The 13438-nt window shown below is 41.1% G+C and overlaps 1 protein-coding gene across 5 annotated transcripts in view; it reads right to left on the minus strand.

Moving 5' to 3' along the window:
* Positions 1-13438, minus strand: part of LOC121330996 (COP9 signalosome complex subunit 3-like) — a 50689-nt gene that overhangs the window by 7879 nt on the left and 29372 nt on the right. For all 5 annotated transcript variants that reach the window (XM_041278074.1, XM_041278073.1, XM_041278072.1 and 2 more), the window contains 3 exons: positions 10474-10614; positions 9945-10118; positions 8898-8984 (listed from right to left, as the gene is read on the minus strand). In XM_041278074.1, coding sequence (XP_041134008.1) covers positions 8898-8984; positions 9945-10118; positions 10474-10614 — 402 coding nt within the window. The remainder of the gene's footprint in view (positions 1-8897; positions 8985-9944; positions 10119-10473; positions 10615-13438) is intronic.

The following is a 13438-nucleotide window of genomic DNA, read 5'->3' on the forward strand; positions in this document are numbered from 1 at the left end:
CAAGAGGCCAATGACAACTCTGAAAGACCTACAGCGTTCCATGGCTGAGATGGGAAAAACTGTCCATGTGTCAACAATAGCTGAGGTACTCACAAATCTGGCCTGTATGGAAGAGTAGCAAGATGGAAGCCATTTCTCAAAAAAGCCCATGTAAAACCATGTTTGGAATTTGCAAAAAGGCATGTGGCAGACTCTGAAAAGATGTGGCAAAAGATTTTGTGGTCTGATGAAACAAAAATTTAACTATTTGGCCTAAATGCAAAGCGTTATGTCTGGTGCAAACGCAACACAGCACATCAGCCAGGTAATACCATCCCTACTGTTAAGCATGGTGGTGGCATCATCATGCTATGGGGATGTTTTTCATCGGAAGGGAACGGGAAACTTGTCAGGGTAGAGGGCAAAATGGATGGAGCTAAAAAGTTGAAATCCTTGAGGAAAACCTGCTTCAGTCTGCAAAAGACCTAAGACTAGGCAGAGATTCACCTTTCAGCAGGACAACGTCCCAAAGCACACAGCCATACCAACACTAGAGTGGCTTAAAATCAAGAAAGTGAATGTCCTACAGTGAACCAGTCAAAGCACGGACTTGAATCGATTGAGAATCTGCGGCAAGACTTGAAGATTGCTGTCCACCAACGATCCCCATCCAACTTGACAGAGCTTGAACAAATTTGCTAAGAAGATGGGCGAATATTGTAAGATCCAGATGTGCAAACCTGGTAGAGTCTTACCCCAAAAGACTCACAGCTGTAATTGCTGCCAAAGGTGGTTCTACCAAGTATTGTGAATACTTATCTAATCAAGACATTTATTTTTCATTAACTGTTGTTTCACAATAAAAATTCTCTTGCCTTTCAAAGTGTTGAGTACGTTGCGTAAATCAAAAAAAAAAAAAAAAAAAAAAAAATCAAATTTAAATGCATCAAAATTTCAGGTTGTAACACAACAAACTGTGAAAACGTTCAAGGGGGGGTGAATACTTACTATAGGCACTGTAGGAATCAGAGGCTGCCTGTGAGACAGAAGGGGAAGGTTATAGACTCACGAGGGAAAAAAAAAGCAGTACTGCCTTTCACAACAAGCCCAAAACAAGTACAACCCATGTTAGAGTGGGTGTTTATTCAAATTACAATCCGCGACTCTCAAAAACAAGGCAAATTCTGCTTGTTATAAGCGGACTTGGCAATTGTGAAGGTTACCTCAACCGCCAGTTTCAACTGGACAGCAGCCATCTGAGGAGGCTCGTGCTGTCAGAGATTCTCTCCTTTCTTTTAAGTTGTGTTGGATGTACTGTTGTGTTACATGTTAATGATGCAAACAAATAAAACACAACTACGTTCATTTGCAGTTTTTATTTCATCAGTTCTGAGATAAGGGCAAACAACTTGTTGGATGCTTGCTGCGCTGTTTTGGGCGATCGAGCTGCCTCATGATATCCAGTTCACCAACTATATTTATTAACATGGAGGGCAAACACGCACTGTGTTTGGACATAGCTGGGATGAAAAAAAAAAAAAATTTAATTCGGTTACATTTAAGCAGCTCACTTGCACTTTGTGTTTAACTTTAGCATAGTTTTTACAGCACAGGTATTCTCAAACAGCTGCTTTAATACTATAACAAGGGCATAACGCAGTTCATGCTAAGTGGTTTTATACAGAACTATAAACCCACAGAGATATACAACATGACAGTCCAGACACAGCAAAACACAATAATATGAGAAATGAGATGTACCGTATCCCTCTCTCTGGCCGTTTTTTTCGGCCACAAACCTGATTTACTTGAGTAATTCTCCCTAACGTGCACGCACATCACCATTTCACGTGTAAAACGCACTTTAAATTGGGACTTTAGAAGACTGGAGTGTAGAGTGTACAGAGCTGGATTAACCCATCACTGGGTAATCATACTTGCAGGTCCCCAACCTCTGAACAAACAGTCACACACACATCTATAGTCAAAAGTTTACATATCCCAATGAAAATGCATAATTTCTAGAAATTTCTCAGAAACAAACTCTAGGAAAAATCTTTTGTAGCAAAAGTTTTGCTTTTGTGGATAAGGAACGAAAAGTTATTTAAGCAATTTATTTTCCAAAACTGTAGAAATGCTAATTAAAAATTATTCATACCCTTACAAGGAAAATGAAATTAATAGCTAATTGAGGCACCTTTAGCAATATCCTCTTAAACGATTAGGATATTTGTCAATGAGCTTTTGGCATGATTTTTTAGTGATTTTTGACCATTCTTCAATGCAAAATTGTTCCAGTTCATTCATAAGAACATAAGAACATAAGAAAGTTTACAAACGAGAGGAGGCCATTCGGCCCATCTTGCTCGTTTGGTTGTTAGTAGCTTATTGATCCCAAAATCTCATCAAGCAGCTTCTTGAAGGATCCCAGGGTGTCAGCTTCAACAACATTACTGGGGAGTTGATTCCAGACCCTCACAATTCTCTGTGTAAAAAAGTGTCTCCTATTTTCTGTTCTGAATGCCCCTTTTTCTAAACTCCATTTGTGACCCCTGGTCCTTGTTTCTTTTTTCAGGCTGAAAAAGTCCCTTGGGTCGACACTGTCAATACCTTTTAGAATTTTGAATGCTTGAATTAGGTCGCCACGTAGTCTTCTTTGTTCAAGACTGAACAGATTCAATTCTTTTAGCCTGTCTTCATATGACATGCCTTTTAAGCCCGGAATAATTCTGGTCGCTCTTCTTTGCACTCTTTCTAGAGCAGCAATATCTTTTTTATAGCGAGGTGACCAGAACTGCACATAATATTCAAGATGAGGTCTTACTAGTGCATTGTACAGTTTTAACATTACTTCCCTTGATTTAAATTCAACACTTTTCACAATGTATCCGAGCATCTTGTTAGCCTTTTTTATAGCTTCCCCACATTGTCTAGATGAAGACATTTCTGAGTCAACAAAAACTCCTAGGTCTTTTTCATAGATTCCTTCTCCAATTTCAATATCTCCCATATGATATTTATAATGTACATTTTTATTTCCTGCGTGCAGTACCTTACACTTTTCTCTATTAAATGTCATTTGCCATGTGTCTGCCCAGTTCTGAATCTTGTCTAGATCATTTTGAATGACCTTTGCTGCTGCAACAGTGTTTGCCACTCCTCCTACTTTTGTGTCGTCTGCAAATTTAACAAGTTTGCTTACTATACCAGAATCTAAATCATTAATGTAGATTAGGAATAGCAGAGGACCTAATACTGATCCCTGTGGTACACCGCTGGTTACCACACTCCATTCTGAGGTTTTTCCTCTAATCAGTACTTTCTGTTTTCTACATGTTAACCACTCCCTAATCCATGTACATGTGTTTCCTTGAATCCCAACTGCGTTCAGTTTGAGAATTAATCTTTTGTGCGGGACTTTGTCAAAAGCTTTCTGGAAATCTAAATAAACCATGTCATATGCTTTGCAATTATCCATTATCGATGTTGCATCCTCAAAAAAATCAAGCAAGTTAGTTAGACACGATCTCCCTTTCCTAAAACCATGTTGACTGTCTCCCAGTACCTTGTTACCATATAGGTAATTTTCCATTTTGGATCTTATTATAGTTTCCATAAGTTTGCATATAATAGAAGTCAGGCTTACTGGTCTGTAGTTACCTGGTTCAGTTTTGTTTCCCTTTTTGTGGATCGGTATTACGTTTGCAATTTTCCAGTCTGTCGGTACCACCCCTGTGTCAAGAGACTGCTGCATGATCTTGGTTAGCGGTTTGTAAATAACTTCTTTCATTTCTTTGAGTACTATTGGGAGGATCTCATCCGGCCCAGGGGATTTGTTTATTTTAAGAGCTCCTAGTCCCTTTAACACTTCTGCCTCAGTTATGCTAAAGTTATTTAAAACTGGATAGGAACTGGATGACATGTGGGGCATGTTGTCAGTATCTTCCTTTGTAAAAACTTGTGAAAAGTAATCATTTAACATATTTGCTATTTTTTTTTCTTCCTCTACGATTTTGCCATTTGTATCTCTTAAACATTTAATCTCCTCTTTGAATGTTCTCTTGCTGTTGTAATATTGGAAAAAACATTTTGGAATTGGTTTTAGCTCCCTTAGCAATGTTCATTTCTATTTCTCTCTTGGCCTTTCTAACTTCCTTTTTGACTTGCGTTTGCAGTTCTGTGTACTCTTTCTGCGTACTTTCTTTTTGGTCCTTTTTTAATGCTCTGTAAAGTGCCTTTTTTCGCTGAATATTTTTTTTAATTGATCTATTAAACCATTTTGGCAATTTAGTTTTACATTTAGATTTGTCTACTTTAGGGATGTAATTGTTTTGCGCCTCTAGTACTACATTTTTGAAGAACAACCATCCTTCTTCTGTGGGTGTTTTCTCTATTTTACTCCAATCTACTTCTGTTAGTCTCTGTTTCATACCTTCATAGTTTGCTTTTCTAAAATTGTAAACCTTAGCTTTAGTCTTTACTTTTGGGGATTTAAAAAACACTTCAAATGAGACCATGTTGTGGTCTGAGTTTGCCAGTGGTTCTCTGACCTCTGTTTTAGTTATTCTATCTTCGTTATTTGAAAAGACTAAATCAAGGCATGCCTCCCCTCTAGTGGGTGCCTTCACAAATTGTGTTAGGAAGCAGTCATTTGTCATTTCCACCATTTCTATTTCATCCTTCGCGCTACCCACTGGGTTTTCCCATTTTATTTGGGGGAAGTTGAAATCCCCCATTAGTATGGCTTCTCCTTTGCTACACACATTTCTAATGTCATTGTATAACAGATTATTTTGCTCACCGTCTGAATCTGGCGGTCTATAGCATGCTCCTATTATTATGCCTTTTGAATTTTTGTCTGTTATTCTGACCCATATTGATTCGGTTTTATTTTCTTTGTCCAGGTTTAACACCTGGGCTTCAAGACTGTTTCTTATGTATAGCGCTACCCCTCCTCCTCTTCTGTCCTGCCTGTCTTTCCTATACAGTGTATACCCACAAATATTATATTCGTCCCCATCACTCTCAGATAACCACGTTTCTGTAACACCTATCACATCATAGTTACCTGTTAGTGCAGTAGCTTCAAGTTCTAGAATTTTGTTTCTGATACTTCTAGCATTTAGATAAATACATTTAATGGTTGTCTTACCTGAGTTGTTGTTCTTGTTTTGATGCAGTCTCCCTTCTGTTTTTTTGTTGATTTCTCCCCCCTTCCTTTCTAGTTTAAATGCTTCCGAACCTGCTCGAGGATCTTTTCTCCGAGTAGACTAGTTCCCTTGTTATTTAAATGCAGTCCATCCCGTCTATACAGATAGTCCTCGTTGTAGAATGTGGTCCAATGATAAAGATAGGTGAAGCCTTCCCGTGTGCACCACGTCTTCAGCCATTCGTTTTGATTAATTATTTCCAGCTGTCCATATGGTCCTTTGCAAGGTGCGGGTAGTATACCAGAAAATACCACAGTTTTGGTTTTCTCTTTTAATTTCCTTCCTAGCTCTCTGAATTTGTTTTGCAGGGATTTTGGTCTGTCTCTTCCAATGTTGTTTGTACCGATGTGGACGACTACTACCGGGTCGTCTCCTGTTCGTTCTAGGAGCCTGTCCACGTTTTCAGTGATGTGCTTGACCGAGGCTCCCGGAAAGCAGCACACTGTTGTAGTAAGGGGGTCCAAACTGCGAATTGAACTTTCTGTGTTTCTCAATATGGAGTCCCCAACAATCATGACCTCCCTTCTTTTTGCTGTCTGGTCACCACTGTCAGTAGGGTCCTGGATGTTGTTCCTTTCATTCTCTTGTTGTTGGTTCTGCTCATCAAAATTCTGAAGTGACTCAAATCTGTTGGTTGTTTTGATTTCTTGTGGTTGTGTTTGACAAAGTTTCTTTTTTTCCCTGCTTCTGCCTACCTGAACCCAGCTGTTCTGACCTTCTATCTCCCTGGTGGCTTTCAGTCTGTTAGGGGTGATGCAGACTTCCATGAATTGTGGGTGTGCCAGTTCCTCAAGATCCTGTTGCTGTCTCACTTCTTCCAGCTCCATTTCTAGCATACTTACTAGTTTAGTAGTTAGTAGTAGTAGTTTAATTTTTTGACTAGGAATTCAAATTCCGAGGATTTCACGTGTGATAATCTTTCAACTCATACCAAACATTCTCAAATCGGATTTAGATCGGGACTTTGACTAGCCCATTCCAGAACTTTGATTCTTCTTTAACCATTCTGAAGCAGATTTTGATGTGTGCTTTGTTGTTGTGTTGAAACGTCCAGTTGCGCTTTAAACCAAGTTTTGTAGCAGAGGGTTTCAGATGATTGGCTGATATCTTTTGGTATGCTAGGAATCAATTTTACCATGTATTGGAACTAAATTTCCTGTGCCATTAGAGGAAAAACAGCCCCACAGAAGGCTATTACCATCTCCATACTTGACAGTAGGCATGGTGTTCTTTTCTTTGTACGCCTCGCCAGACTTTTTCCCCCCCAAATGTATCAGCGTGACCAAATGGCTCAATTTTTGTTTCATCATTCCACAACACCTTTGACCAAAACTCATTACCATCATTCAAACGCCGTTTTGCAAACTTTACAAGATTGTCCCTTAGCCTGCGACCATTGAGCCCTTCACCATGCAATACTCGCCCTGTAATCCCCCCTTGAAATGGAAACCCCAGTCACACTTGCAGCCAATTCACTCTGAATATCTTTGGCAGTCAATCTCAGTTTGTTATTATCCTCGCAATTCTTCTACTTGTTCTTGGTGAAAGAACCTTTTTTCTTCCAGACCGAGGGAGGATTGTGACAGTACCAAATTGATAATAGAAACAATAGTTTAAATTTGGATACTCAAATACTTGGAAATCATCTTGTATCCTTCTCCAGCTTTATGACAATAAATAATTTTCCGCATAAGTTCTTCAGGTAGCTCTTTAGTTTTTCCCCAGATTGACTTATTGGTAATCACAGCATCATCCTATGCCTAACCATTTTATAATCTAAGAATGTTCCCCTCATCCAGCATTTTCTAGACTTTTCTAGAAATAGGTTCTGCATCATATTGAAATTTCATTTTTGGAGTTTTGCAAAAAAAAAAAAAAATACTGAAATAATAATTGTAGACCTCTATTTCTTGTAACTTTTTCCTCATCCACAAAAGCAAAACTTTTGCTACAAAAGATTTTCCCTAAAATTTCTTGTTTTAGCAATTTCTCGAAATTATGACTTTCCATTGGGGTATATAAATAAATAAATAGGGCTGTCAAACAATTTAAAAAAATTGAATACAACTTTAATTAAAACTATGTTTCGGAAAAAAAAAAAAAAAAAATCTCCCTTTACAAAAACATTTTGTTTAGAAAGAGTTCATTATGAAGTAAAAACCTCTCAAGAAAGCACCATCCCAGCTCTTCTCCAAGTTTCTCTATTACATTAGAATGTACAGGAAGATTTTTTTTTTTTAACCACTTTAACCACCTATTGGTTTAATAATTGTCTTACTGCACAGCTATGACATCATAGACCAACTTACTTACCTGATCTATTAATAAGAACATAAGAAGATAAGAAAGTTTACAAACGAGGAGGCCATTCGTCCCGTCTTGCTCGTTTGGTTGTCAGTAGCTTATTGATCCTAGAATCTCATCAAGCAGCTTCTTGAGGGATCCCAGGGTGTCAGCTTCAACAACGTTACTGGGGAGTCGATTCCAGACCCTCACGATTTGGTGCTTTTCACTATTTTTTTTTTTTTTTTACTTCCGATTTCTGAACTTTTGAACAATGCAGCGGCAGAAAATGAAGTACGGAAAGTTAAGAGGATCAAAACAGAGGACTGCAATTAACACGCATTAAAAATTTACACATTTTTTTTTTTTTTTTTTTATAGTTAAATCACAGATGTTAACTGCAATTAATTGACAGTGGAAAAAAAGTGAAGCTTGAGTTAAATCCTGCAGCATAGCTCGACAATGACTTTTACTGATTTACTGAATAAAAAGGCAACCGTTCAAACAACCAAGAAACACCATATTAAGTTGAAAAATGTAATATATAGAAGGGTGCTCAAGCTTTTGTTTGCTAACGGCATCTCCACAATAGTCCACAAAAATGGCAGTGCTTGAGAACACAGCAGGGCTCAGAAATATTGTGCTTGCATGTCCAGCAATCTTTGAAAAACTGCATCTGCCCAGGCATGGTATCATGTGGGGATATACAATTGTATGGAGTACAGGAATCTGTGTAACACCTGTCAGAACAATGATTTTGAGTTACATAGCTTAGTTTGAATGGTCAGAGAGTGAAGTTTTTTCCAGTTTAGACGCAAATCTTAGACACATTGTGGACAGTCTTGTTACTAAAACTCAATGTATCGAATCAAAGTTACCAGTCTCTCAATGGTCAAAGAGTCAAGTTTTTGCCAGTTTAGACGCAAATACGCAAATCTGTATTTAAAAAAAAAAAAAAAAAAACCAAAAACCCAGACACCACATACTGTTTTTTTTCATGGTCATCCCGTCTGGTACGGTCAGTGTCAGTTTCTCAGCACGCAGCACAGTAGTCACTCAGTAACGAGGTGCAAACAGGTGATTGATCGATCTGTAGGAACGTTTACCAAGGTGCCTTTGTTTTAAAAATAAATTAAAAAAAAAAAATCTAAATTTATAAGAGTTTATTTTTTAGGAAAATAAAATGTAAGCCTATTTTTAGGCACCCCAAATGTTGTTGTTGATTCCAACGTAGGCACTTCACCTCAGGACTAGCAAGTTTCAAAAAGGTACATAGCCCTTTGGACCAGCACCACAATATTGTTAGTTTCTAACCCTGTAAATTGATGACAATAAAGCTATTCTGTACCATGACAGAACACAGATACACTTACACACCTCAAATCTAAGGAACAGTTTCATATTTCATTCATTATGCATTCTTACCATGTGAAGCATGTACTTCTCAGCCTCCTGAGACCCAGACAACTGAACTCTACTGGCCATGTCTTGTAAGGACAATGTCAAAAAGGTCTGAAAGAAGACAAAAAGGTACTAATAAATCAAGTTTTTTTTTTTACAGCAGTAGTTACATGTATGTGTTCTACAGTTAATACCAACTACTATAACTACAAAGGCCTAAAAAAAGTAAGAATCTGTAATCACACATTCATATTGGCTTACTGCGGTATGCTGGGATACATGTGATGGGCTACTTTTATCATGCATAAGAAGATCAAATGATTTAATGATGGACTATTTAATGACAAATTATTATTATTATTCTTTTCAACAATAAAACACACTTAATCTTTCGGGAAATACACTGAGCTATGTTATGCTATCCCAATACAAATGATTAAACCACTATTACGATACAATATATCATCAAGACTGTACACCCCTAGTACTGGCCCCTGGTACGCTTGAAGACATTTTTCCATATTTAAACATGACTGGATGAAGACTGTATTCCTTACTGCTTCTTGCAGCCTCTCTGGGACTTACGGTGCCGTACATGGAGTCACATATATGCTAGCCCACCTGTACAAGTGGAGGAACTACAATTAAAAAGAGTCAATTAGATAGCGGGCTGCTCGGCCCTAAATTTAAAACCTGATCCGAACCCGACCTGACCATCTCCACAAATATATTCCTAACATACGCTATTGCAACTAAGTACCTTCAATGTAGAGTATTCCTGGTATTCCTCTCAATTAATCTCAGAGGAAGAAAAAAATACTCACTTAATTAAAAACGCCATAATTCCGACAGGCCCGAGCCTGAACAGTAATATACAAACTACACCCGACCCTGACACTTATTTTCGAGTCCTGTTGAGCTAGCAAGTCGGGTAGCAAGGACCTATAATTAGGTCTCAGAGAGAAAGGTTTTCACAAGATCCAGATTATGCAGAAATTGTGCACGTGTTTACATCCAGTACAACTGAAAACAAGCTACAGGAATACCTAAAACAGCAAGACTTTCTCTTACCTTTGTTAGCCTCTGAATGTTCTTTTTGTAGAGAGATGACAAGCACTGTTTGACGAGTCCCATGTTGTTATCTCTTGTAAATGTTTCATTGTGTTTATTTATCAGGTTTCGAAGCTCTGCTGGGTTATTTGTTGAATACACTTGTGCAAGTTCATGGTAGGCATTGCTAAGAGGCTGCAAGACAGGAGTAAATTGCAACTGTAATGTACATTTAAAAATCACATAGTACAGTGTAATCCACAGTAGCAGGATATTAAAAGGATATTACAGCTAGCCAACACAAACTTTGGCACTGTTTAATTACAGGGTAAAGATTATTCAACAAAAACATAGCACACCCCTTTTCTCACAAAATAACTACTGGAAAAACACATGGTCACTATACTGGGTCACCTGAAAATAACATTTGGACATTTTTTCCACTTCTTATGGAATTGAATAAATATTTCATTTAGGCAGTAGTGAGAATGTTAAAGCCATTCTCTCCTATTTATTTTATAGTTATATAGCTAAACAAACGCTGCCTTACCTTAATGAACCTTCCCACTATCTGTGATGTGTACTTGGGAAGCTGCTGAACTTTGCCATGGAGAATCAGGGAGACCAAAATATACTTTTTATACGCCTCCAACATAATGTGACTGACAGCCATAGCTGGAGTGGTTATAGCCTGAATACATATTAAAAAAAAGACATGGAATTATTTTTTTTTTTTAACTGAATGTAGCTAACAAAATACAGGTTCCCTTTCAATTCGAATGACAACCATTACCGTATGGGAAGAGCCTCTCTGACCATCAATCACTGAGCATATATAAAAAAAGCTGCCCTATCAGTGCTCTACTGTGAGGGGGAAGTCCCTCCCACCTCCTGTTGAAGAGGGACGTCCTCACACTAGCACATCACCATTTTCTCTCTCACTTCAATGAGACAGGTCACAGACTGCTTTTGCTTTCTCGTACTGAAATTGGCTGATTTATCATTTTTTTACTGTCAAATTTTATTTTATCCACGGTAGAATCGAGCGTTTTTGAGAGTGCTCCTACCTAATTTTCACGTCAGTTTACTGACTAGCGCTGGTTTCGACCCCTCTTTTGAGATTGGTAAGCGGCCATTACTCTCTTCACTGCATGAGGCTTTGTGTAGTTTTTCAAATACCGTGTGGAGAGCCGGGTATGCGGCATCGTCCTCTACGCTGATTTAACTGGCCACAGCAACCACAAAAAACAAAACACAGCACCGATTGATTCGGCACCGGTGAACCTCTTCTGAGCTGTCTACAGCCCGGCACCGACCGCGCTACTATCGGCACCGAGCGCAGCAGCTTCGCATACGACGCCATGTCAGTACAATCGACTGGGTCCTCCGCTGGGAGCTGCCCAGGCAGGACGAGCATCGGTCCTGCGCCAGATGCTTAGGGCCAGAACATGCGGGCAAAGCACTGGCAGGTGAGATGGACTGCTCTCTGTGTAGGAAGTTCTCTAGAAGAACTAAGCGCTGGAGAGCAGCCTTATCCCCAGCAGAGTCTCTCTCCCAGAGCCATGGGAGAATGAGGTCCATGGTCCAAGGGCCTCTGCAGAGGTCATCTAGGACCCCCCCCTGCTACAGTGACCAGAGAGGTCCCCCGTACACCAGGATCACCCTCCCCTTCCCCACCACCGATAGAGGCATAGACACCTCTCAGGGGAGGCGAGGCGGTACCGCTAGAGGGGATGCTCACCAGGGGACATTCGGTCGCCATGCAGGCACCGCTTCCTTTCCCCATGCAGGCAATCCCCGTTAGAGTCGCCCAAGCTCGGCTGAGTGGCGCTTTGCGGAGCTAGCGGAGACTGTAAGGGCTCAGCAGACCATGCTAGAGACACTACTAAAATCTCAGGGTAGCTTGCCCGATAGCACCGGGCAGCTCCAACCACCCCAGTCCTGATCGCCATCTCCTGCACACAGACCTCCGAGCCTAAGCGAGCTGTCGCTCACAGCCTCAAGGTCGGACATGTCCGAACCCGCCACGTCAGTTACGCAGGCCACAGCGGGAGGCTCTATACCACCCCTTCTGCATGTATCATAGAGGGAGGAGTTCCGGGCCTTGATGCAGTGTGCAGCTGCTGCCATGGACGTTCCCTGGCCAGCAGAGCAGGAGGGAAAGGGGAAACACTTTTTAAAGCAGAAGGGGCATCTACAGCATGCCCTCCCCTTGTGTCAGGAATTTCTGAAGCTGGTGCGCTCATCCTGGAACAACCCAGCGTCCGCCCCCTCAGCCTCTAGGAAAGCAGAGGCCCTGCCACACACAAAACACAGGAGCCCAAGAAGCAGGTCTAGGGACGTTCCCCACCATCAGAGACACAGTCACAGTACCGGTGCAGGGGTCCATCCTTACCAAAGGGGGCAAAGACCCTACCTGCCCTTCCAAGCCATGCAGAACAACAGACACCATGCTGAAAAAAGCATACGTGTCCACGGCACTGTCAGCTACAGCAGCCAATGCAATGGCTATACTGGTCCTTTTCCAGACACAGCTGGCTGAGAAGCTGCTGGAGCGGGCAACTGAGGCAGACACAGGGGAGTTACTGGTGGTAACAACTGCGATCACCGACCTAATGGGGGAGTTAGGTCAGGCATCAGGTAGGTCTCTAGTGGCACTGGTAGCCGCGCACAGACATCTCTGGCTAACACAGGCCAAGGTCACCGTGACTGAGAAGGCAGCACTGCTAGATGCCCCTATTACACCAGGGCAGATGTTCGGAGCGACCACTGATGTGCGCCTTGAAAGGTCCCACAAGGCCACGGAGGTTGCTTCTAAGTTCTCGCGCCTTCCTGCCTTCTGCGCTGTTATTTGGATACGATGGCGTCCTGGAGACATTCTAAGCAGCTGTTTGTCTGCTTTGGGTCCCGCTCTAGAGGTCAGGCCCTATCGAAGCAACATCTAGCGCACTGGATGACACATGCAATACGCTTGGCCTATCAACAGACGGATTCCCCGTTACCGGGGGGCATAACGGCCCACTCTACCAGGGGCCAGGCAACTTCGTGGGCTTTCCTTCATGGCGCCTCCTTAGATGACTTATGCAATGCTGCTACATGGACAGGTAGGCAGACATTTGTGCGTTTTTACCGCCTTGATGTTGCAAACCGAGCAAAACCCTCTCTGGGCTCTAGAGTGTTGCAGGCGGCATGCCCTTAGGGGTCATGTGGGCTCTGATGCTATCGCCGTGGGGCTGTACTGTCAGTAATCTGGAGCCACGACGGCTTTGGTACAGCTTTCATTCGGTAATGGTTGTCATTCGAATTGAAAGGGAACGTTAGGTTATTACCATAACCCTGGTTCCCTGAAAGAGAACGTTGTGTACTTCCATTTGTTACACAAGTCTCAAGTGTCCACTTTTGAAACAAATGCATGTTACAGTAAAAACGTGATATTTGGTATTAAACTGGTTTAAAAAAAATCTGTTTGGAGCCAAGCCTTCAGTTAGTGTTGCACCTGCTTGGCCACCTGACCC

The sequence above is a fragment of the Polyodon spathula genome, chromosome 18 (assembly GCF_017654505.1).
Source record: "Polyodon spathula isolate WHYD16114869_AA chromosome 18, ASM1765450v1, whole genome shotgun sequence".
Taxonomy (NCBI): Eukaryota; Metazoa; Chordata; class Actinopteri; order Acipenseriformes; family Polyodontidae; genus Polyodon; species Polyodon spathula.